At 41.0% G+C, this 27,149-nt stretch overlaps 1 protein-coding gene across 7 annotated transcripts in view; it reads left to right on the forward strand.

The window, feature by feature from the left end:
* The window catches only part of Bap170 (Brahma associated protein 170kD), a 66,799-nt gene that overhangs the window by 35,207 nt on the left and 4,443 nt on the right, over positions 1-27,149 (forward strand). For 2 of the 7 annotated variants that reach the window (XR_013080066.1, XM_076769888.1), the window contains exons 3-16: positions 1,304-1,401; positions 6,818-6,969; positions 17,004-17,470; positions 17,774-18,288; positions 18,471-18,856; positions 18,988-19,207; positions 19,291-19,681; positions 20,773-21,090; positions 22,257-22,460; positions 22,542-24,595; positions 24,685-24,844; positions 25,011-25,169; positions 25,467-25,544; positions 26,837-26,928. Coding sequence is in view for 6 of the 7 variants with exons in the window: in XM_076769888.1 (XP_076626003.1) it covers positions 1,304-1,401; positions 6,818-6,969; positions 17,004-17,470; positions 17,774-18,288; positions 18,471-18,856; positions 18,988-19,207; positions 19,291-19,681; positions 20,773-21,090; positions 22,257-22,460; positions 22,542-24,595; positions 24,685-24,844; positions 25,011-25,169; positions 25,467-25,544; positions 26,837-26,928 (5,294 nt within the window). In the remaining variant the exon portion in view is untranslated. The remainder of the gene's footprint in view (positions 1-1,303; positions 1,402-6,817; positions 6,970-17,003; positions 17,471-17,773; positions 18,289-18,470; positions 18,857-18,987; positions 19,208-19,290; positions 19,682-20,772; positions 21,091-22,256; positions 22,461-22,541; positions 24,596-24,684; positions 24,845-25,010; positions 25,170-25,466; positions 25,545-26,836; positions 26,929-27,149) is intronic. The other 5 variants (XM_076769908.1, XM_076769926.1, XM_076769916.1 and 2 more) reach the window with 5 other exon arrangements.

Consider the following 27,149-nt stretch of genomic DNA (forward strand, 5'->3'; position numbering starts at 1 on the left):
TACTTTTGTGAACCACCTCTGGTACATACGTGTCTACAATAAATGTATTGTAAAAACATTATATACCGTTGAATTGTTTTTTAATTTCATGTTTCAGGGTCCTTTGGTTGCTCGAAATGTTTCAGTTTAATATTATATTTTATTAGTCGATCGTTATAAACGTAAGCGTCGAATACTTTCGTGTACGAGTGTATCTGGCGGCGCGTGAGCTTTCAACTCTGGTTCGTGGACGAAACCGTAAACTCCCCTTTGGCTGGACGCCGAGTCGTAAACGAGCCACCGCCGAGCTTCGAATATTTCCCCCGCCTATCGCTTCTCGGTACTCGTCAGCGCGTTATGTCGGTTGGATCATTTCGCGCAAAGACGCCGCGAGCGTGTCGTAATCCGGCGTCCACCTACAGGTTCGCGTCGAGTCGAATCTACCGCGACCGTTCCGTCTCTTTTGCGAGGGTAATTGGTATTTTTGGGATCCAGAACGGTCGAAAGCGACGCCTTTTAGCCAATAGTCTGCGAATCATAAGCATAACGCATTAATTCTATTGTATAATTGAAATGAAAACACATTAATTCTATTGTATAAATTCTTTTCAGAGGCGAAAAGTAATTTGGGTTACAAATGCTTAATATCTCACGTCCGTCGGTATTTTTATTTTCGAAAGAGAAAACGACGCGTAGAAAGCAACCGGACGAGCGATTCGCGACGCTGTATCAGGCAACGAGGAATATTATTCGCTAAAAATAACCCGTCAACGGGAGCCATTAAATTCGTAATCTTAAACGAGTCTAAAACGACATGTTCGTTTCACCTGGAGCTATCGGTGTGTTCATCGTTGCGCGAAACGCGTCGTAATCGGTGCATAAAAGCGACGGCACACGGCGGGTGAAAAAAAAAAAAAAGAAAAATCGAATTCCACGGTAAATTCGTTTTGAGGCGCGCATTGCGTCGTCGCTGTTCAAACAGCCTAACGGCTATAAATAATGCGAGCCATAAATACCAACGTAAATCCATCCATGGCTGTAAAATGATCCTCGTCCGTCTCTAATATTGAGCCCTAAAAATTGAACATTTGAGGTTCTTTTTTTTCTGAAAGAACTATCGAGTACTTAAATTTCAAATTTTGTACATGTAAGTAAGACTGTTTTAGTCTTAAACTAGCTTTTGCCAACGGTTTTACTCGCGTGGATTGTACGCTCCATGCAAATGTCGAATTTTAAGCCCTTCTTATTCTCATTCCTTTTCTAATTCTCACGCACGATCGAATGACCGACATTTAACATTTCCCGCGGTCGTTTTGTGTTTCAGGTTAATAGCAGAAACGAGTGGACATTGCTATGCGAACAATTCCATCTACCCAACGGCTGCGTCAACAGCGGGGTTGGCCTTAAACAAATTTACCTTAGGTGAGTATCTAAGACGCGCTCCTACCATCCGTCAACTTATTTTAGAAACTGCCAGCATCGCGTCGTACATCATTCGAGGAGCAGGTGAACCGTGCCGGGACGCTCGACACCGCGTAAAAAGTACTTTAATGCACGTGGACATCGTGTTACGTTTCACGGATGTCTGCTTTTGAGGATCCATTGTGTTTCGTGCCCTGCAAGATACGCGCGACTCTCGTTGGATAAGGTTACGAAAAAAACCAAAGGCTGTGCCTTTATTAAGTCGCTGCAATCTCTAAATACGCGAGAGGCTCGTTTGAAGGCGCAAGATGGAAACGGGATTCGTAGCAACTTTCTCGAGTAAACCCCTGACCCCCCACGTTCTTCTCCCTCTATCATTGTCATAGCGCGATGTTCCATTATGTCTGACGGTCCGCGAGCGTCTGCAAGAGTAGGAGAGCCAGCGACGTTTTACCGCACGGCCACCACCGGCGTATCGGCACTCTGGTACCTACGCCCCACCACCATTTTCCGTATCGTATAGTACGTACGTTCGTTCGTTCATTCATACTCTGGCCCCGCTGACGAGCCCACGTGGTTCCTGAGTCGCTGTCCTCTCTCCCCGGTTAAGCTCTGTGTGCAACCTTGTTACCGTGCGCCGCTTGCAAACAAGGACGCGGTCAATTCTTCTTTGCCGCGTCCTTCGTATCTTTCGCGCCATTCCGTTGTATCCGCGACGCTTCCGCCATCCCCCGCCTATTGGGCGAAGATAACGTGGTTCCCGTTATTGGTCGTTACGGACCCTTCGTCGCGCGACGAAATACTGCCCTAACCTTTCGTCGGACGCACGCTCTTTCGCGAAGGTACACCGACGTTTACATTTATAGCGTCCAATCGATGAAATATGTATATTAAACTGAAGCATCTGCCTTTCGTTCTAACGGATATTACCTTAGACGTCAGATAGAAACGATGTCTCCTACAATGTGGAGCCTTCGAGTCTGCGGTGCATAACCTTTTTTTGTCAACGAGTAAAGTCTGTTCGCGTCTCTTTATAAGAATATTACTAATATTAATATACTTGCAATAATATAATTGCCATATGACATATCGTACATTTACAAAAATAATCTCGTTAAGGTCAATACTTAATATTGGATCATATTTTTGTTAAAAATGGCCTTCATATATTTGGTAGCTGAACATAAATGCAGAAGTAAAAATTGACAATATATATTATCGTGAAATTTATTGTACAATGTTGTTCACACATGACTGGTGTTAAGATAAGAAATTCGCAAGCAGATAATATTATCATAGTCTGCAGAAAAGATAACAACGTGGCGCTGTAGTGGCGCCTTTCGAAGTTTGCAAGAAATTGTCAGTAGCACCGCTAGGGTGCACTTCGAATGCTACATGTTAAGACTCACTTTTCCAAATTCTAATCAATTCAGATTTCTGCTTTAACTCTTGAAGCGTTGGCATTGACAGTGTTGATGACACTCTCAAATATTTATGTATCAATGTACACAGTATTAGAAATTGAAATTTGGAGAAATTTTGCAAATACATATTTATTAATACACTTAATAAAAGGTTGTCCCACTTAAGGCCAGCGTCTAAAATATCTCGCTTATATTGCAATAGGTAATAATTTTAAACTCAGGTATGAGAATATTCTTTGTTCGTTTTAACAATCATCGCATGCTACCTAAAACTTGTCACTGAATTTTTTCCACGCCATGTTCCATAGAATAGTCTGAGAAAAGATGTAATCTTTCAAGATGAATAATTAGATAAGTATAGTAATAACAATTCAAGCAGTTCGCAGTTGGCATTGAAACATCTAGAATCCTTGTATATTCTCCATTACCACCAGCCGCAGACGATTTTTCCACGGAAGTACACATAGAAATAACTATTTAGCATAGGAGGCATACTTTTCTATTATTGCAAATAGCGTCAAAGCTAATGAATCATAATGATCAAAGCATACAAGGAAAACTTATACAAAAATAGAAACGAACACGGCGAAGTCTTCTCGCTTGATTTTGTGCCCGTAAATATAGCATGCTCCGAACACCCACAAGATTCATTATTCATTGATATTCGTAGAATATGATTCCTATCGTCGGAGCAACTGCATAAAATCTTACCCACGATAGACAAATGTACGATTTTATTTGAGTAGGAGTTGCGCAGTTAACCCCTTGCCGTACGATTTAATTACAAGGTATACACACGTGTACAGAGTGTAAACATCGAGCAGTTCCTAGTCAAACTCCGTCCAAGGTGACCCAGTCGCGACGGATTCCCAACGACTGAACAAAATTCCCACGCGAGCGCGTCGAGCGTCCCGCCGATAGCCGGCGGAACACAGAGCCGCGGGGATTTCCCGAGGAGGCCCGCGAAGATCCGAAAGATGGTTCATTCATAGCCCCAGACGTCGCAGCCAGGACACGTGACTGTTGGCCGGACCCTACAGTCGCATCACTGGCGCTTAGTAGACAGAGCTTCCTACTCTCTCGATCTATACGGAGCGTGCACCAACGACCGTCACAGTAGCAGTCAAAGTGTCTGTGCTCAGTCTGCACCCAGCAACGGCCAATCAGGCTCTGGCCGGGTGCTCCAACGCCTGCACCTTCCGTACTCTACGTTGGTGCATGAATGGATCCGCTACACCTACCCCCACCACTTTCTTTCGCCCACCCACGACTCCGTGTCCTCTCTCCCCCCTTCTTTTCTCTTCTATTCCTATGGCTCTCTCTCTCTCTCACACACACTCTGTTTCTCTTATTATTATTATTATCATCGTCTCTCTCGTTCTCGGAGAGTCTCCGTCTCCTTCCTTCAGCCCCCCTCCCTCCTCCCTCCTCCCCTCTGTTTCTGTCCACAAGCTACCCCATTCGCGCGTTGGCCACCGAGTTCGTCGTACTCTCGACGTTCAGTCGGTCGGTCGGTCGATCTGTCGGTCTCTCGCGGTCGTCGCGGAGTTTAGTAACTCCGCGGCCTCATAGACCGGCGCGCGTTGATCCCGTAGTAGGGCGACGCGTGTTTCGCGCCCGGATCGGAATCGCCGCGAGAGATAATGCGGCGTAAGTCGACGGGAACCGGTCGCCACGTGGGGTTTCGCCAACAGTCGCGCGCGTCACGACGGTCTTTGGAAACCGGCCGTGTCCTTCCTTCGGTCGCTGGCGGGAAAAGCGGGGAACACCGAATGTGGCGAAGTATCAGACAGGTTCAGACAGGTTTTACCGATATCACTTTTTTCTTTTTTTTTTTTGGTAGGGTCAAAATCCGGTAGAGTCGAAAAGCTTCTTTGAAGAGTACATATGTATTTGAACAATTACTTGTAATTAACACTAGATTTATGCAGCAGTTTATAATGTTTCATAGTATTAATACTGCAGGGTTCTTATACAAATTTCGTCCACTGTATAATATTTTTCATGTAATGGATATTCAAACCTTGTTCGTGTATGGTGTCATTTCGAAGGATCGAAGGTTCGAGGGTCACTGTTATTTTATTTTACTTTACTTTTTTATGAACTGAAACGCCTATTGTCGGTGGAAAAGGTATGGTCGGGTTTAAAATTGAGTTAGGCGCGGAGAAGGGTGCACGTAAGTGGACCGAAAAAAGAGAAGTTGTGGAAACGAGGGTACTTTTTATTGTTTTCTTTGTGTCAGCCCGGTATCGACGATCGTGTTCAGTAGCCGAAATAAGGGTTTCGAATTTCATACCCGTTGAACATGAAACGACAAGTTCTCTGTCTTACTTGCATCGATTACGCAGTGGAGTCTCGATCATCCACGTCAATGAGAATAAAATTGCCACGGATAAAAAGTAAAAAAAGCTCACAATTACTTCGGATGAAATTATTCTCAGGCTTCGAAGGGTTAATTAAAATTACTTGTTAAACGCAGGTTCGCCTTGTGTGTTTACTGTGATTAGTTTGCAACTAGAAATCAGGATGCAACCATGTGTATCATTACGAATGTAAAATGTTACAAATTTATGTACCCCTTTCGCAAAACATTAGCGAAATAAAAGATAAAGATCTACGATTCTGTGTAGAATGTGTGAAACAACGACGTTAACGTAAACCTCGTACTATTTCTTATTCTGGTAATGGAATATTGTAGCGGGCGGTCATAAATAATACATCTTCCAGCAAGATATCACGATGAAAGTGAGAAAAAAATATACTACCTATGTACATCCATTAATTTCTGAAGTTGGTTTAATCCTTTAATTGATCGCTTAGAATGAAATTGAGTTTCTTAGAATGGAAATAATATAAAACAGTTTCTCGTTCTTCCGAGAAACGAATACTTGAAAGTTTCGGTATTAGAAACACGTACATTAACTGAATGTGCTTCGTAGGTGGATTCTAAAGAAATTTAATACATTAAAAATATTTATACATATAGGTTACTTGTGTAATCGCTGGGCAAGTATAATGATTTGAATCGTGTAGTTTGTCCCTCGTTATTAATCACGCCATAGCCAGTAAAGAGTGTGGGATCTCCGAGCGATGACAAGGGTCTTTCCAGGCGGATTTTGGGGGTTGGTACGGGTGTCGAGCCTAAAAAGTTTCCAACGAACAAAGGAACGGGTGTCCCGGTGAAACACACGAAGAGGGAGAAGTGTAATGGACGTTGTCAAAGGCAGCGTTCCAGTCATATTTTCTTCGGCTATTACCATTCGTTAAGAGAACAGAAGGACTGTCGTGCATTTGTATTCCGTCGAGTTTCGGCTCTCTTTTATATCTGCAAAGTCAGGGACAGAGAAACGATTGTCTTCGACTCGACTGTATGCTCGGCAATTCCTCCTTTTTTCGACCGAGAGGTTTTCGTTTGTTCGTACGACGGAAAGAAAACGTGAGAATCCTGGCAAAACAAATAAGCGTTCGAACTGTTTATCCGTACTTTATTTCGTTCGTCGGCAGTTAGGTTGATCAGGCGAAGGGAAAAGCCCGCGCGAGGGATAGAACAACGGAGTCTTGCCTGAATAAAAATGTCGGATAGCGAAAATAAAGATAAACAAGTTGTCATCCGTTTCTCGTTAAATGAAAATAAAAATTTCAATCGTGGAGTGAAATATTTTGCGACGAACAAATAAAAATTCAACCGTTTGATCGAATAGACGTCGCGAATAAATTGCTATACATTGGTTTTATTGATTATTGGCTGTTACCAGCAGCTTTGCTCACGTCGAAGTCGTGTTTCTATTTGCAATTTTTTTTTTTATTTATTTGTTTACGTGTCTGTGTCGAAAAATTGAATTTTCAACGGATTATGTCGAAAGCAAATATAAGCAAGATATCGTACATTTTAAAAATGGCGTTGATTAGTTAAGAATTAAAGAATTTGTCGTATCGCGTTTGGCCAGATATTTCCTTCGCTCGAGGTCTGACAGATTTGCGTCTTGTTGCAGGTATCTGGACAGGTACGAGAAGGTGCATTTCTTAGGAGAGGACGGCCAACAAGCCGACGACGATGACGAGGACTCCAGACACAGAAAGTGGTCTGCCAGGGCATTACACTCCGTTCCTCTTACGTATAATCATCATCAACACAATGTCGCAGGTAATTGAACCTTACTCTTCTGTTCCCTTCGTGTCTGATCCTTCGTACCATACAAGCTGCTGGAAGCTCCCGTGCGTTGTTAGAAGCTGTCTCTGTTTAGAAAACGATTCTAATATTTCACTAGCACCGCAGATAGCCTCAGAGGTCTCCGACCGGCTGATCAAGTAAAAACTATGATTGGCGTTCAATGATTCATGAGATCAGCGTGAATGCCTTGCAATGAATTACAGTAGAGAACTTAAAATCACAAGAGCTAGAAGGCTGTTCTGGAATGTTCGACAAATGTCTGTCAGTTCTACCTTTCCGATGATCCTGAAAAAAGGTGAGGAAAGGGTATTTCCAGGCCCAAAAACTCCCAAGCCTCAGTAAACTAGCTCATGATAAAGACAATAACTATTCGTCAGTTCTAGGAATGTCCTCGACATTCGATGAAATTTTAGTATTTAGGGAATTGACGGGGAGCATCTCAAATTTTTTAAATAAAATAGGGTGCAAGAATTTAACGCATGTGTCAACAGAATCGGTACATTTTTTATTACACGTCTGCGACGAAAGATCGTAAAAGCACAAATGGCGAACGCTGCCTGGGATGGTCCGCAGTGGGAAGAGTGACCTTGAGCGGCCAATACCTTTTACCTCCACTTCCACGTACAAGTCCGGAACGAACACGCTTAGATACTCGCTCCCCTTTCGCCGTATCTTCGTGTCCCCTTACAGGCTCTCCGTAACATCAGTTTCTACGATCGCCCTCTTTGCAGTAGTGCACGGAATAGCGAAATCTTGGTGACCAACGGTGTGTCTCCAATTACATTTTTCTCACGCGAAGCCCCGTAACGTTTGCCGAACCGAGCCCGCCGAATTTACGATCCGTTACCGATACACCGTTTTTGCCAACTTATGCCAGTGTGCGCCGCGATACATTTCGCATGCACGTCCACACGCTCGAACGACTTTCAAATGCGTTTTCCAACTGTGCATTGTTCCTGTATTTTTCTCACTCGTGCTCGCTCACCGTCGATGCACGCGCGCGCGCTCTCTCCCTCTCTCTCGGTCACGTGAACAGCCACGTGTGCGTGTACGTGTGTGGGGGAGGGTAAGTGTGCGTGCGCCACGGTTCAATAATTCGCTACGTTAGCAATTTCCGTTTGTCAGGAGTTTTTTCGTCCAACGTTTGCGGCCTATTCGTGTTGACAAAAAAAGACCACACTGTGATGGAGAACAATTCGTTTGGCGGGTGTTACGACGTTTCACGACGAAGTCCCTAAGAATAAAGTCCCCTAGATTCAACGATCGGTATTTTCCATTGCTCCTACAATTTTAGCCTGGCAAAATATTGAAAAAAATAGTGTTAATCTCTACGGTTTCCTAATGAAATAAAGTACAAGCAAACATATGCACGCGTTGCGGTTCAGTATAGTTTGCTCAACCGACTCCGCTGGTTCTTTCACGACGATCCAGTATCTGAAGCTTTCTCTGGGTAGAGTCGGTCCGTGCGACACTTTGGAAAGCAATAAATTTTATCGAAAAATGTACTTTCACGCGGATGTTCGCTTCGTGATTTCTGCGTCTTTGTATCAAGATTCGTACAAAGTTTTTCTGCATAGCAATTTCCTTTTCTGAGAGGAATTACCTCTGGACACCTTGTATATCGTTGCGTTTAATCTTCGGAACATTCTATTGTTTCGCTTGGTGTTCAATTACCAATTCTGCGTTCATGAAAAAAAGAAAAATAAAAGATAAATACTTCCTCGTGTAATTGCATCCTGCCCCAATTAGTTTCAAACCGAGCGGCGTGTTGCATGCATCGTACATTATCGTATCGCGTTTCTTGGTAATTCGTCGTTGACGATTTACGAATCCCCATCTGTTAATCTTGGTTGAAACAACACTGTATTTCAGAAGAATTAAAATGAGACAGAAATTTAAAAAATTAATGTTTTTGCTAGGATACGAATTCCGAGTAACTAAATTTTTATACCCAGGACGATCGAATGCTGCGTTTAATAACCGACGATGGATTGTTTAAATAGACTTGAGGGGATGGGGAAGAAATCGCGCGAAACGCAGAGTGGACAAGCATGGCTGTAAGCCGAACGCGGCGAGAAACTGAAGTGCACGTCTGTGACGCGCGCGCAAAGGCTCGCTCGCTGGAGGAATCGCACGAGGCGCGGTAGAAACAGGTGAAAGCCCCCGAAACGAAAACTCGTTCCGTGAAAAAAGCATCGGTAAGTGTGTTGGCAGCCGCGAAGAGCACATGTGCGCGGGCCTCGCTGCTATAAATGCGCTATATGCAGCACGTCGAGGCGGCAACGGGTTATTGACGTGCTTCTGTGGAGCTGTTGTCGGGCGAGAGAGGAATATAGAGATAGAGAGCCAGTCTGGCTGGGAATAAACGCGCTTATACGTGTACTGCGAATACAGATACGCGTTGATATATAGATATACCGGGAGGGGGGGGGGGGAGGAGGAGGGGTCCTCTTATATCTATACATATCGCATATATTTACCCGTGCACACGACCGCACGACCGTGTGTCACGAGCGAGAGCAGAGTCGCGCACAACGTGCGCGAGATAATTTAATGGGCAATAATCATGACACACATAGAAGCCGCGCATACACCTCCGTAGCCGCGCTCCGACTGTCGGAACGCGGGTCTATATTTCATGCGCATGCGTACGATCGACTATCACAGCTTCGTCGCACCGAACCGTTCAACCCACCCCACTCTCTTTTCACCTCTCCGTGTCGCTTTTCTACGCTCCTTTCGCCCCCACGCCTCCGAGCGATACAGAGCAGACCAGAAAAACGGTCGGGGTGGCGGACGTTTCGGGTTTCGGGTTACGGGTTTCGGTCAGAGATGACCAACATTTTGTTCGAATCTTAACACTTTGTCGGCGGACTATTTCAGTTGGTTGACTTTTGTCCTGAATACTTTAGAGTTTGTCCCTTCGTCTTGTTTCGTATTTGAAATAAACGTAACGTGTCAGTCCGGAACGTACAATAACGTAGACGATATTGTAATCACGCGGAACGCCTGCCGTGAAGAATGTTGACAGTTAAAGTCACGCACATGTGACGCCCATCGATAGTCGCTGGCCATCGAAGTCACGCATACGTGATCGTCGCCGTGAGATGGTTGTATTGGAAGAGCTAAATTTTGTTTAGACACCGTGGCGATTTGGTTCTGGCATCATTTTGAAATCGCCGCGGGTGTCATTTGCGGCGATAAAATAATGGGCGTGCGCCACAAAATCGATGCCCGCGTTTAAGGAGCTTGTTATCCGTGTACAAAATCCCACCTTGTCTCGCACTGCATGCGCGCGTCCATGCGTAACAATATATGGAGGTGTCGAAGTCGCGTGACGCGCGCGTTAAAACATTCGTTAAGTATTCGTAACGCGAAGTCATTGAATTTGTACTTCGACGCTTCTGCCTAGCTTTGCCGACGATCGACGGCTGCTTTCAATTTGTCCGCGCCGAGTTAAGTCGTGGCGACGGCAAATCTTCGATCTGCGTTGATCCAGGATCGGAATAAATCTTTGTTTAACACCCTACCGTACGTTTGTCTATTTCTTTGTATAATTGCATACACGTGGCAACGAAGTTGTCAAATTATCAATGGTTGGTCTATCTCGATAGAAAACTATTTTGTTATGCATTGTAATAGAATCGAATGAGAAAGGGACACTGAAAATCCGAGGAAGCGCGTGAAAGACTAGTAAAATAAACAGAGAATCAAAGATACATACAAGAACTAAAGAGAAAACCATGAAAGAAAGAGCGAGAAAAAGACAGAGAAGGAGATACGATGCTAGAGCGTCACAATCAATAAGCGTTTGCGGGGATAGGTGTTCCGCGAATCCTCGATCCTCTCCCAGCGTAATACGGCAGCCTCTGCGCTTGCGCGATGCTCCGTAACTTCCGAATCCGACCCCACCAACGTTTTCAGCTATACGCGTGCCCCCTCTCCCACTTTTTACCCTATCACCACTCCCCCCCTTTCGCACTCGCTGCGTCGTCCGAATCCTGGCGTCATCCAGGAGAACCCCCAACCACTCTGGTGACGTTTAGACCGCGTGCCATCGATACACGGATGCTCTCTATCACTGCACATGCCACCGCGGCGTGACTCGTTACAGCGTTTGTCATCCTTTGCGTTGACTGCTGCCAGGCACGGATTAAAAGGGAGGCTACCGGGTACTACCACCCCCTGAAACCTCATTTTTCAGATAGTACAATAAATGGGCGAATCTGACTATAATGGCTTCCTCTTCGATTTTTACGACCCAGAAACATCTTATAGCACGATATTCTGAACAAGTTTTTTTAGTAGTACGTTGATGTTTACAGCTGCTGCGACGCGTTTAGACAGTAGATAGGCGACGACCGCGGATTTACACACCACTGCAGCGATCGTGCACGTACGGGCAGAATTCAATCACGGGCCCCAAAGGATTAAGAACCACTGCTTTGATGCCAATTAACACCGTCGCGTGCGCAGCGCCTCCTGTTCGTTTCTCACATCACTCCTTTACGAAACGATGTCCTTAACCTCTTCCGTTACTTTGTCGATCAAATTGTAAAATATCTTGTTATTTATAGACAATTGTTGTACTTACACGTTACTGGAACTAATTAGTCGAACGACTGTTAGTAGAATCATGTGATACGTTATTTGTCAATTTTATAACACGTTGACTACCATGTCAGTTTGTGTAAATATCATTTTCGTGCGTATTGTGACAAAAATTATATTTCTGGGAGCCACTGCGGCAGAAAGCCCATTAATAGTGTGCTTGGTAGCAATTAAAGGTTTAAAAACGTTGCGTTTTAAAGCTAGAATATTCTTTTTTTTTGTATAAAAATAAAATTTTGTATTTTTAGTATAAAATTGGCAATTAGTCGGTTTCCATTTATAACCAGAGGTGGATTTACCGTGGAACTAATATATTTACTTTTCTATCAGAAAATGTTTCTAACATTTATGGAATTAAAAACGATGACATGTGTAGGAAAAGATTACTTAGAATACTGTCTCTGGGAGCATATTTTAAGGCCATTGAAATCAGAGAGGAAGATCCTCGTCCATATAATTACCCGAAGTTATTAACAATTAAATTCAAACATTTCAAATCGTTCTGGAAAAATTATTTTCGGTTGCAGGGGTCAATTGCAATCATTTTTGGTCATTAGACATACACCCGAAATCTTGCGCATTTTCGAGAAAAAAATTCGAGAAGGTATGAAATTTTTCGACGGAAAAAAAAAATTTCAAATCGTTTTACAAAAATTATTTTCGGTTGGGGGGGTCAATTACAATAGTTTTTGGTCATTACACATACCCCCAAAATCCTACGCACTTTTGAGAAAAAAATTCAGTACGTGCGGAACTTTGAACGTTGATAACTTTTTAACAAAGCCTCCATCAACAAATTGGTATTCTTGATTTTCGTCTTATTTTGGCCTCTAGAATCTCCCATTAAAATTTCTCCCAGGTGTGGCCGAACACCCTGTATACGAAAGATAATTGCGTTTCGAGGCCTGTACAGTTCAATCGTGCTTTCTCTTCGTTCTCCTTATTGTTTATAACCGATGAACACAATGGGGCTTAAATTACTCGTCTATCGCTTATCGGTCTCTCTTGTAAAGCCGTTCATTTATACACGAGTGCATTGACAGGAGGCAGGAAAAGAAAACCAACCGTCCTGTACTCCCCCATCGTTGTTATCGCGAGAAGAATGGGAAATAATTCCAGTTACGTACCAAACGTTCCATGTTGTTCATTAACATTCCGTGATAACGGGCAAAGCGTACATTGAATCCCATTAATTACACGTTACTCCTTTGAACTGTAAATCGAAAAAGTCCAAGAAGAAATTGAACTTTCTATTGCCATTTCGATCGAACTAGAAATCCCTGCTGGGCAAAGACACAATGTATTTTTTTTTATTGAAAAAGAATTGGTCCAGTCCAGGAATAGTCAAAATGAATTTTAAAAGGTATTTCAGTAACGAGTAATTTACAAATTAATGTCTTGTTTGTTGGAATTAATCAAACTTTTCTAATTGAGTAATAGGTAGCCAATAAAACCAATGTATAGCAATTTATTTAGTCGAATAATTGTGAAGCATTTTATGGACGAACGATTATTTATCTTTTAATCATTCCTAGTTCCGAAGGACACAGTTTATAATGTTTACGAACTGCATTTCTTCTACCAGGTGAAAAAATATCGTTCCATTGCTGCAGGCGCACGAAACGCGTGTGTATGCATCTACATCGCGCATCAGGAGCATCGGAAAGGCCGCCTTCCACGCAAATACGTGTGTGTATTTATAGCGATTGATGGAAGGACGTTTACGCATCAGTATTTATTTTTTGATTTTTGTGTAGCAGCGAACGCTGGAGGTTAATTATATTTAACAGAGGCGAGTTCGACTTGACGTTGTTATTTCGCATTCAATTTCAAGTCGAACGTCGAGCGAAGCGGTATAGCGAACAGAAGTACAGTAATCGCGGCTGATAGGCGTTACACGAGAAGCAATTGTGGTTATTAAACGCGATCCTCTAGTTCGTGTATCGATGCACAAACGTACGAATCGAACGCCTGACTTCGATTTTACTTTTACAACTGACTACGCTGAAACTGCATGGTTAAAAATTCTATTTGCACATTTGCTTACACATTTATAGAGAGATAAACCTGTATAGAAATCCAAAAATTCAATGGTAAATATTTTTATAAATAATGAGAATTAAATCGGTGACACCACAGGTTTGACCTTTTCTTATTAAATCAACATTGTCGATATATCAATTGTATATTTTACATAATGTTAGTAGTTTTCCCGCCATTTTATTTCGAAGGGATAATACTGTCTTCGGAGGAATTAGACGGTACCAGACGTCGTAGACGAGGCTCAATTTTATTAGCGATTTTTTTCACTTTGTTTTTTCTTTTTTTTTTTTACCTTTCCTCGCCGAGTTCCGCCGTCAGACCTTCGGATTCCGTAGTTTCCGCCAAAAGGTAACATTTTCTCCCGGGACGTGCTATTGATCGCGGTTTTGTGGCTGAAAAGATTACCGCGATTCACGATAATATTGCTCTCTGCAGGCTACGGCTGGGACTTGTTGAATTTTTTCTGCGTTCGAATATTCAAGGGTTCGAATACTCGGCGAATATAATTCGAATATTTTATACGTTGACCAAGCGGCTGAATATTCATAATATTTGGATAGCGACGAGAGAAACCGTAAATCGATTTATTTCGGTTCAACGTTCTTTCCTAACCTTCGTTTGCACTTTTCTGCTAACCTCAAACGATGACACTAATGACCTTGTGCTTTTATAACATTCGACTGCATATCAACTATTTGAATATTCCCTATTGCAGGAGGCAATCTGGTTCCAGTATCTTCGAATCGTTTCACGTTTATTCGTGCTCGTTCGTGCCATGCCGTTAGAAAGGAACAATTCACGACGCGTCTAAACCGCCGTAAGAAATACACGCAATCGTAATCGATGCTAATTATTCGCTATTCGAAATCGTACGCGATTTATTTTCTCTTCTGTTGAACGAGAATTTTGCCAAAACGAAAGTTAATTCGCGGGAAACTTTGACATTAGTATTATGTATATAGTAGGTAGAACTAGATGACGATCTGCTTCAGATATACTCGAGCGGTACGTTAACCTTTTCAGCCACATGATTTTCGAACTCTCGCATCGTACAACCCAAAGATTATTATTTATTTATTCGTTATAATAAGAGGGGAAAATACAAATCCAGGAACGCGAGAAAGCAGAGTCAAATATCTGGATTCAGCGAATGCGTTTTTGTAACCTAACCTCAATTTCCATGTCTCAAAGATGCTCTCGATATTGGCCCAAATTATAATGTGAAAATAAATATACCATAATTCCCACGAAATAACATGATTTACTTGAATTTTTAAATTAGATAACATACAGCTAATGTAACAACGTTTATTGCGTGTTTGTAAATGCACGATCGATCGATTGTTAATATATTAAAATTTTGATAATTATTGCAAAGATTGGTATTGAAGATCACGGTTGTGCAAATATTTTCGTCCGATCAGGGTATTTTCGTTGCTTCGTAGAAGGCTGACCCTGACCGAGGTACAACCTACTTACACTCGTGATTTGTCGATCACACCAGTTGCACAGAACGTCGTAAGTCGCTTAGTACTTGCATCCTCCAATTCTCTTTTGTACCTTAAAAGAAACGTTACGATTATTATTATTTTATAATATATTTTTAACCCCTTCTCGTGGCATTTGCTTTGTAACAGAGGTTATAAGAATCATGACCGACTCTTGTGGCATACTGATAGGAAATAAAAATCAATCACGATCGTCATTTGCTGTCCGCGAGCCAGAACGATTTGAAATTTTTTTTTCACCGAAAAATTTCTGCACCTATCCGAATTTTTTTCTCGAAAGTGGGTAGGATTTCGAGGTTATGTGTATTCACCAAAAATGATTGTAATTGACCCCTGCAACGGAAAATAATTTTTCTAGAACGATTTGAAATTTTTTAATTTTGTCGACAAATTTGTCTTCCTACTTGAATTTTTTTCTCGAAAGTGGGTAGGATTTCGATGGTATGTCTAATGACCAAAAATAATTGTAATTGACCCCTACAACCGAAAATAATTTTTCCAGAACGATTTGAAATTTTTTAATTTTGACGAAAAATTTGTCTTCCTACTTGAATTTTTTTCTCGAAAGTGGGTAGGATTTCGAGGTTATGTGTATTCACCAAAAATGATTGTAATTGACCCCTGCAACGGAAAATAATTTTTCTAGAACGATTTGAAAATTTTTAATTTCGACGAAAAATTTCACTCCTTCTTGAATTTTTTTTTCGAAAGTGGGTAGGATTTCGATGGTATGTCTAATGACCAAAAATGATTGTAATTGACCCCTACAATCGAAAATATTTTTTCCAGAACGATTTGAAAATTTTTAATTTTGTCGAAAAATTTCACTCCTTCTCGAATTTTTTTTTCGAAAGTGGGTAGGATTTCGGGGGTGTGTCTATTCACCAAAAATGATTGTAATTGACCCTCGCAATCGAAAATAATTTTTCCAGAACGATTTGAAATTTTTTAATTTTGTCGAAAAATTTCACTCCTTCTCGAATTTTTTTCTCGAAAGTGGATAGGATTTCGAGGGTACGTCTAATGACCAAAAATGATTGTAATTGACCCCCGCAACCGAAAATATTTTTTCCAGAACGATTTGAAAATTTTTAATTTTGACGAAAAATTTGTCTACCTACTTGAATTTTTTTCTCGAAAGTGCGTAGGATTTCAAGGTTATGACTATTCACCAAAAATGATTGTAATTGACCCCCGCAACCGAAAATAATTTTTCCCGAACGATTTGAAATTTTTTAATTTTGTCGACAAATTTGTCTACCAACTTGAATTTTTTTCTCGAAAGTGGGTAGGATTTCGAGGTTATGTGTATTCACCAAAAATGATTGTAATTGATCCCTGCAACTGAAAATATTTTTTCCAGAACGATTTGAAAGTATTTAATTTTGTCGAAAAATTTCAGCATCTTCTCGAATTTTTTTCTCGAAAGTGGGTAGGATTTCGAGGTTATGTGTATTCACCAAAAATGATTGTAATTGACCCCTGCAACTGAAAATATTTTTTCCAGAACGATTTGAAATTATTTAATTTTGTCGAAAAATTTCAGCATCTTCTCGAATTTTTTTCTCCAAAGTGGATAGGATTTCGAGGGAATGTCTAATGACCAAAAATGATTGTAATTGACCCCCGCAACCGAAAATAATTTTTTCGGAATGATTTGAAATTTAATCGTTAATAACTAATTGAAGCCTCAATGAACAAATTGGTATTCTTAATTTTTGTCTTATTTTGGTCTCTAAAATCTCCCATTAAAATTTTTCTCCGAGGTAGCCGATCACCCTGTGTAATTTTAAAAGTACATGAAATTGAAGATTGAATTAATTTTGTATTGTATTTAATTTTCAGAATCTCTTCGTGAATACAATGGCCTTTCGTCGGACCTCTATAAGCCATCCAACTACGATAAGCTCGCACTCTCTCTCCTCTCGCCGCTGCCCAACGAGCAGGACTTTGCCATCAACGTTTGCACGTTACTGTCGAACGAGGGCAAGCATATCTTGCGTCTCGACAAATATCCCCGTCTCGTAAACATTCTTTTGGCGCACGCGGGCGTCTTCGACTCGCCGGGCACGCGGCAGCTCTTCATCGAGGTCTACTCCCGAGTAAGGAATTACTCGATCAACTCCTTCTGGTCGGACGTCCTCGACTCTCAGGACGTGATAGATCTCACGAACGAGAGGACGTTCATGAAGAAGCCGAACACCAGCCCGAAGACCTTTTCCAGGCGGAAAATTTTAGAGAAGGAGAAACAGAACAAAAGCGCCGCGCCGACAGAGAACGATGAGGCTTCTACGTCGATGGACATTGACGGGGTAAGGATAAATAATCGACTGGGTTCTCGATAACTCGTGGATTTTGCTTTGAAAGGAAACTTGACTTTGCTTATACGATTTTAGTCATCGTTGGAATATCATAGTCTCACTCATTTCTCTATATTCTCTTTTCTTTTCTTTTGAACCATAAGACGAAAAGGTCCTTAACTTATCCTTCAAATTAAATGTGAAATCACAGTACAAGTTTAGCAAAATTCAGTTAGTATAGCCTTGTGCTCGAGCATTCTCGAGGCCAACGTTAAATATCGTCGAATAAAGGAAAAATTTGTGTTATGCTTTTAGGTACTTCCAGATTGTCCCAGATTGGATCCGATTGGATCTCATCAGGATGAGAATTTGAAAGATCAGAACCAAAACTCCATAAAGTTTGAGGAGGAGGACAAAGACTTGTTTTGTGTTGGACGAACGCTAGGAACACAAGATCCTTATGGTCAACGAGTACTGCAAATCGCATCTATTTTACGGAATCTAAGTTTTACTCCAGAGAACGCTGCCGTATTAGGGAGGAATCGGTGTTTCTTGAGATTCGTATTACTGTGCGTGAGGGCGAGGTGGAGTAATTTGCATCAGCTTGGGTTCGACATACTAGGGAACATAGCGAATGAAATAATCTTAAAAGAAGCTGGCGAGAGGATAACGGATGTTGTGTTGTCATGCGTGGCGAAGGGAATTGAATCCCAGGACAGGTTTATTGTTATTTCCTGTTTGGAGGTGCTTAATAAAATTAGCCAACAAGACAGCAACGAAGAAATCGTTACGTTTGGATTAGAAGACAATGTTTATGAACTTATATGCAGGTGATTGTTTTGTAACTAAACTTTGGTGTATACGTATTCTTTACTTTTATCGACAAATATATTTCACCGTTTCTATGTAAAGTTTATTTTGAGTAAATTTATTTCGATTATCGTACCATTCTAACTTTTAAGCGATACGTAATTACGGGGAAAGTGTCATGTAGTTTGTATTTGTTTTGCAGGTTTTTAGCTCTGAACGACATAGCTCTTTTAGTATATACCTTGGAATGTTTGTATGCTTTGACTTCTTTGGGTGAAAGGCCATGTACTAGCGTCGCGCGGGTACGCGGAGCTATTGACACGTTAGTCGCCCTTGTAACCGTAGAAGCGCAGAGTTATGGACCGAAAGCTTGTATTCTGATGAGAGTGATCGAAACAGTGTCCACTGTAGCGGCACCGCCGAACACTACTCAGAACACTCCGGTTACCGCCGCAGCTCCAGCTACGACAGTGTCCGCGTCTGTACCAACTACTCCAGCAGCGATTACCGCAGCACCAGCTCCCGTTAGCCCAGCACCGTCGCGACCAACAACCCCAGCCGCGACTGTAACAAAATCTACAACGCACAGTACGTACGAAGGCAACCATTGATATCTACAAATAACACAAAAAACGATCCAGACATAGTGGTTTTGTATCGTACGATCAAATACGTCGATGAATTGTTATAGACTTGTTATTGTTTTAATCTGTGCGTAGAAGCAGTGGAGACAAACAGTTCCCTTCAACAGCAGCATGCGCACCAACAAATTATACAGGAAAACGAGCAGTTTGCTCTAGGTTGGTTAAGAGCTACTTTCGAACTTGCGCCAGGTGTACGTATAGAACAAGAAGAATTGTACAAGAGGTATCTAGGTTGCTGCACAAAGATTGGCAGAAGAGGCGTAATTGCTCCGCTTCATTTTCCAAGATGCGTTAGGTAGCTATATTCAGTGTCCCGCGGTCACACGAATTTTATCGGGTCAAATGCAAAACTTACCAATGTAAATTTGCCCGTTACAGATCTGTATTTGGTGGAAGCGTTGGACCAAATCCATTGAAAGGTGAAACAACTGGTACTCAGTATTACGAAGGAATCAGAGTACGGGCCACACCTCCCCAAGTAACTTATCCGAGCCAAACTGCAGTTGGGACTAACACAGCTCCAATTCCAGCACTCAACGCAACTCCAGTAAAGGTGCATCCCGTACAACAGCGTACAATCAAGAGTATAAGTCCTGCTCCTGATAGCACGGCCCTAGACAATCCTGCATCTGGGCCTCAAAAAACCCCCGCCCCGGCGTCACCCATCCTGAAAGCCCAATTATCTGCTCCGCCCAAACCACCCTCCACTACTTCAAACACTTCGAATCAATCCCAAAATCCAGTCACCAAGGTTGATTCTAAAAGTCAGGTGGGTCCAAGTCCTAGCTTTCTACCATTCTCTCTACCACTCATGACCTTGAATCTTATTTTGGTTATGGTTTTACGACGCTATTATAATAATGGGCTTTCCTTAACAACATTACATTTTGCATGTCTCACGTCCTCTGTGTCCTCGTCGCTACATATGCACGCAGATAAATAGAAACATATACAGGGTGTCCCGTAAAACAGTCAGAGATACAAAAGAAAGAAGGAAATTTCATTCGTGTAGTGTGACATGTGTTTTTGAAACACCCTGTATAATAGAATTCATCTTTATTTGTTTTGAATAAGCGTTCGATAATCGTAGTCAGAAGCTGGCGAATGAATACGCGTTAAATATATATTCTTGTATTTTGAAATCGAAGTAATTCGCTTGATATAGTATACATACCAAAGCTTACAGTTCTATCCTTCATACTTTTATCAGTAATAATAATAAATACGGTATCAAATAATAATATACGTAACATTAATAAGTATAGTTTATCGATCTTTATTAATTTTACATATATATTTATTTTTTCTCCGGATATAACAAGCAGTGCATAGTATTCGTTTACATACGAAATCAACTAAGAAATTTTATCGCTGCATGATCAAAGTAGATTTTAATATATATATTTTCACTGAAATTTCTTCTAAGTAGTTGTAATTTATACTACGGTATAATATCAGTATTCTTACTACTTTACATCCTTATAACAAGCATAAATACTATTTTTAAGTTCGCTAATTTAAGGAGTCTTACTTGATTCATATCATGCTTAGTAATAAATACCATTGCTATTATAAGAGTGTTTTTAACTATTATACCTTATCTGTTCGACAAGATATAGCGTCTTATTTTCGTTTCACGCGATCTAGCAAGTATAGATTCCGCAAAATCTCTTTATTTTCGGCGCGTTTGAAAATATTTGGAATGCTGTTAGAGTATAACACCTAGTCATTTAAATTTATTGCTTCGTAATCTCTATTTAAAAATAAACGAATGAATGCTTCTATATTGTAACATTTCTGTTGTCGTATAATGTGCTATAACGATACTGTATTCACGTTACGATAATTGTTGTTGGTCAGGTGTCGGTGTCGCATCCTCACCTGAGTCAAGCGTTGCTGTGTAGCGGAGCCCAAGCGCAGCCGCAACAGCAACAACAGTTGCAGCAAGTACAACAACATTCTCAAACTGTCCAGGTAGTTGCAAAGGAAGATAATCGAAGTGGTACTACATCCAGTTCCATAATAAAAAGCCTTCTGGCTACTAAGGTAACGGTTAGCAGCGACTGCATGCCCAGTACTGCTGCGACTTGTGTGTCTACCCCTACTGCCTGTGTAACAAACACTACTGCTAGCATCGCATCCAGCATCAGTGCCAACCAGCTAATAACCAGCAACCAGGTATCATTGTTGTACATTAACAATGAAAACTGTAGTATTTTTATTTTTTTCTTGAGTTGTACAGTGCAGCGTGCAACTAAACTGATGGACAAAATTATAAAACGCCCTCGGAATTACTAGGATGAGGGCTTAATATGAAATTTATGCTAAATAATGTTACGTATAAAACGAGATCGTTTATTTTTGTGCACTGCACTGTAGATCATTGAGTTTGATACGAAGTGTGTTTTTGGCAATAATCTTGTCTGGTAAAGCAAAGTTGATCGTAAGTTAAATTTCTAAAAGTTACAGTTTGAAAGAATCTTGAGCTCAAACGGCCCTGTAGGATCATAACTCGATCGAGGAAATAGTTCTTGCATATGAAAGTCTTCTATCAAAGTAGAACTTGGAATATTTATATGAGGCAATGCATGTTTATGAAACATCTATAATAGTTACTATATTGGATAAGAGTGTTGGTATGAAATCTATTCATAATTTAAATTTAAAACACCCGAGGTACACTGTTGCTAAGTATAAGAAATTTTTAAAATAATTCAACCTTATAGAAAAAGTATTTTGCCAGGATATAAAATCTCGTTTCGAAGTATTTAATGAATGTACGTCTTAACAAATTTGATTCGAAAGAGTTTCGTAATATTTGCGTCTTGAAGTAGGCAGGTATTAGTTTTCTGTTATGCGATCTTTTATTTTTGGAATATGAATTTCACTGAGACGACCTTTGAATTATATATTTTCTAATTAAAAGTAAAGCTTGTACTTGTAGTAAATTAATGAAAACAATTTCATCGGTCTTTACCAAGCCTGTACTTAAATATCTCATTTATTTTTGATAATAGAAAAAAAACATAGTTTGTCTGTAAACGCTATGTATATGATTTTTCTTGAAATAGTTTTTGAGATTTTAAGGACACTAAAGGGATCGAAATTGTCTTTCTTTATTTACTTTATTTGAAAGTTTTTCAGTATTTTTTTTAACAACGTAATTTTTGAGTTAAGTGATGATATTAATAACGTTTTGTATTCTACTAACAAAAGCATGTTGTTTTCAAGTTTGAAATTATCTTTCCCCAACAGTAGTTACGACGATATTGAATACAAAAAGAGATTGTTTAGAAGAATATTAAACGTTGATCGCGGATCTATAAATTGTATCGCTTCTGTAGGTTGCGCAACGCCAACAGCAACAGAGGCTACTGCAGCAACAGTTAACTAACGTATCACAGCCACCCTCAAACATAACTACATCAACAATACTCCCAAAGACTCCCATCAACTCGAAACAAAAGCCAGCTATTACACCCATTCCTGCCAAAAAGATACAAAGGCTTAACGGAGCCAAATTTATTATGACTAATAATTGCGACAAGGTACGTTTACACAATTTCTAAACGAAGTCATGGTTAAATTGATTTTAACGTCCGTACGAATAAAAGTTCCCCTTTTTTCAGACTGAAATAAATGATAATGAAAATGTCAACCAAATCGCAACATCGACGACTTCTTCCACTGTGGTTATGAACTCGACAGAAAATCACATATCGTCCACGATAAAAGTATGTCGGCCTCCAACAACAATCGCAGCCACCATGAACAAGACGAATCAGCGTTCCACTTGCACGTCCATCGCCGAGGACTCGGACTCGACCAACAATTCCTTAGCGTCTAGCAGCGGTATAGGTGGTAGCAGGGATTGTTCCGGTGTCGGTGTCGAAGAAGAGAACTCCTTAACGAGTTTCGAAGGAATTCTTTTGAACGGTGCACCAAGTAACATGGATATCGACGTACAGGAGGATGGATCTTCAAAAGATTCGTCCAGTGTAACGTCCAAAGAGAAACCCTTGCAAAGTATGATGCTCGCGGATCTGCTGGAAAGAAAGGTCGAGAAAGAACCCATCTTGAACGGCGTCCTGGGAAAGAATTCGATCAACGAGAAAGGAATGGACCTGGTAGAGAACCATATTAAAAAAGTACTAAAAGAATCTCCAACCGACATTAAAATAAAAGCAGAAGTAGAGGAAGGTAACGTTATACAGACGGAGGTGTCTGAGGATGCTTTGATCGAACCGCCGAGAGGTATGAAGAGGGCGGCCAGTGAATCCGACGAGATAGACGCGAAGAAATTAAAGTATTCCAACGGTACGATGTCGCCGGATCCCGCCGTTGACTCGACGACCGCTGAATCCACCGTCTCGAGTATAAAGTCTGAAGAGCAAGATGACGACAAGGACAGTGAGAAGGCAACCGTTTCGTCCACCGCCGCGAATCTTTATGCTGCTCTGGCTGCGGATTGTATAGAAGATGAAACGGACCTCGACGAGAACGTTAATGTAAATGTTATTAAGGAAGAACCTCCTCGGACGATAAAGGAAGAACCTCATATATTCGCCAATCAAATTAACCAGCAACAGCAATCGTCGCAGCAGCAGTCTCAGCAGTCGTTGCAACAGTCGCAGCAGCAATCGTTGCAGGCAGCGCAGCATCAGCTACAACAGCAGGCTCAGCAGCAATTGCAGCAGCAGGCGCAACAGCAACTCCAACAGCAGGCGCAACAACAACTCCAACAGCAGGCGCAGCTTCAGCAACAGGCGCAGCAACAACTTCAGCAGCAGGCGCAGCAGTTGCAACAACACCACCAGCAACAAATGCAACAACACCAACAACAATTGCAACAGCAGCAGCAACAACATCAACAGCAACTAATCGTCGCGGCACCGAGGCAAATAGTAGTACAGCAAACGATCCAACCGAACAATCAAGTTATCATACCGACTGCCACGGTGAAGGGGAGGCAAACGCAGCCGCAGCAAGTTCTGCTGCAGCAAGGAGCTGGAGGGCAATTGCAATACGTTGTTTCCGGAGGCGTGCCTGGTCAGAATTACGTTTTGGCTCAGCCACAGACGACGCTGGTCCAGGGTCAAGCGCAAACTGTCCTAGTGGCGCAGACAACGCAGCAACAGGGAACAGGCGCGAAGACAATTATCATTTTGCAACCTCAAGCAGCCACTCAGCCTACCCAACAAAAAATGGTGGCTGTCACGCCTCAGGGGCAGCAAGTAGTCGTCACGCAAGTCTCGCGGCCCATTCTGCAGAGTCCTGCGCTCGGGAACATACCTCCACCGCTCGTCCCGACGTCGGGCACGATTCCACAAACTTCCATAATAGTTAACAGTTCGGTAGCACAAACGAATCCAAACACGGTGACCGTCACGATCCCCGCGATGGCTCAGCAGACGCCCGTGTCGACGAGCGTGCCGTCTAGAGTGGTGACGCCCACGCCAGCGTCGACACCGCCGCCCACCAGACCCACCACGCCACATCAGGCGGCCGCGACGCACGGATTGCCGACGAAACAACCAGTTAAAGTTATAAAGACTATCAGTTCCTCGACCTCCACGGAGCCGGAATCTAAACCGTCTACGAGTCAAAATTTGCCGGAGAACAAGACTATCACGATTAAAATCGATCCTAATGCCTATTTGTGCGAGTGGCGAGGATGCTTGAGGTAATTAATAGCCCCATTTTAGAACAGAGCAATAATAATACAAATTAATATTAATATTAATAATGCTAAATTTTCTTGAATGCGTACAGGCAATTCAAAACACCACACGAAGTTTACCTTCACGTGTGCGAGGCACACTGTCCAACCAGCGGAGAAGAAATACTGTGTCTCTGGGCAAGTTGCGATGCCTTGAAAAGGCGTAGGTTTTCGTTAATGACACATCTGTACGACAGGCATTGTAACGCAGAGGTAAGTACGGTGGTTACTATTCTCAAAAATTTGTAGTATTTCTCGTCACGATCGAACACGAACTAATCGAATTTTCCTAAACTATGAAAATATGTATAGACAAAAAACTCTTTTCGATTATCTTATCAATTTAGATACATCGAAAGTATTATATAAAAATTTACAGACAATGTCGATGAGAAGGAAACAGTTGACTGTAACCGGGAAGACCGAGGTTTCCACATCGACAACACCGACTCCCCATCATCCTGGCTACGCACCGAATGCAGCATTCCATGCAATTAAACGGCACGCCTTGGAATTCGTGAATCCAAAGGAGTTAATGGTTAGTAGCAATCGTAAAGTCTACGTACTTTTGGCTAAGAGAAACGATAAAATTGGTTTAACCAGCTATAAGCTAAGCGGTAAATTTGGTAAAAGAGAGACAAAAGCACAAAGCACTTCTCTGTCATGGTGGTGATGTAAACAAAGATAGCGTACAAGTAGCGCGAAAGATATAAACGCATCCGGATATAGTATAATCTACGTCACTATTTCGAAGAGTCCTATATAGTCCCATGGTTCTTAGAGTCTATTGAGTTTTGTTAATGTAATGAAATTTCTTATTCTCTTGGCAAAGCAGCAAAGGCCGACCAAGCCCGCTGCAGCCACCACAAGCTCTTCTTCCCCCAGACCTGGGCAAAATCCTCCACCAGAACAGGTAAAAAACGTGTTCAGAATTGAAAAGGATTCACGATCCACAACACAGCCACAGCTCCTGTGCGCTGTTCCTGCCGCCTAATATATTTTTTTTTTTTTTTTGCGCTTTATTCTCCTTTTGTTTCCGCACCGTGCTGATTTTACATATACGTTTTTTTTCTTTTGTTTTTTTTTCTCTTTTCCTTTTAATGTTTACACATTCGATATATTTTAGCATGGAGTTCATTTTATTTTCATTTCGTAGCTAGCGTCGGCTGAAACTTTTATGTGTTTACGCAGTCGAAAGTATTCACGATGGACAGGGTGTTGGTATAATGTTTACTTTGAACGGCATAATGTAGAGTATATTTGTTGTGCTTATTATACATAGGAGGATGATTACCTTTAAAGCATTAATTTTGTGATTTGAGAATTTAACTTGGAGATCGAGCGGGGTACGCATTGCGCTTGTAACGCAATAAAAATGTATTTTCATGCAAGGCCTTCGTTTGGAGAAAATTCTTCATGAATTTAATTGTTTAGCAAAGATAAGATTTGTCTTGTAAACGTAATGCAAGACACTGATGAAAGTGAAATATTATTTATCAATTATCTAAACATTGTTATATTATTTTAATCCTTCGGTTTTGTGTCATCTTTAAAATTTAAATAATAATGGTTACCTAAGAACAAAGCAACGAAATTCGAAATTATGAACAAGAATGTTATTGTTTACTTTCTAAAGATGAGCCAAACGTAATCTTCAATTGTTTAAAAATATTAAATATACGTATGTAAATGTTTTAGATTTATATTTACGAACGGTTTCAAGCGAAAATATTTCTTTTCTGTTTTTACGTAGCATGCTGTAATTAATTTATTTCACGCTAAATTATTTGCTATCGTCATTCGAAATATGTATTTCATGATTCATAAATTTAATACGTTACGCATTCATGTAAAATAGTAGCTTGATGTTCGTTGTATTGAAGTATAAATATGGAAAGCCAGTGCTGTTGCTGGCATTTTATATAAATGTTTGTACAACTTGTTCGAACAAGACTTCACTCTTCGAGTCAGTGTTTCTATATTTTTTTTTTTTTTTATCACTACTGTATATTGCTGATGTTTGAAATTTGTTGCAACTAATTAATTCAAATATCATTGAATAATTGTCATACTTCTGTGTGCACATTATTATTTGTTTCGATGTTAATTCAAAGTGTGACTACTTCATTTTGTATATTTTTACTTTGATACACGATTGCGATTTTCGTATATCTGTTCCTAAATCGCTTTACTCTTTCTCAACAGGACGACAACGAAGGTCCAGTGACCAAAAGTATTCGCTTGACAGCAGCTCTTATTCTCAGAAACCTAGTCATATATTCAACTCATGGCAGAAGGTAAAACTTTATTTTAAACTACTTTGTCAAGTAACTTGTACGAAAGAAAATCGTCAATAATATACAGGGTGTTCGGTCAACCCTGGGAAAAATTTTAATGGGAGATTCTAGAGGCCAAAATAAGACGAAAATCAGAATACCAATTTATCGATGGAGGCTTCGTTAAAAAGTTATTAACAATTAAATTAAAAAATTTCAAATCGTTCTGGAAAAATTATTTT

This window comes from Colletes latitarsis, chromosome 1, assembly GCF_051014445.1.
Source record: "Colletes latitarsis isolate SP2378_abdomen chromosome 1, iyColLati1, whole genome shotgun sequence".
Lineage (NCBI taxonomy): Eukaryota > Metazoa > Arthropoda > Insecta > Hymenoptera > Colletidae > Colletes > Colletes latitarsis.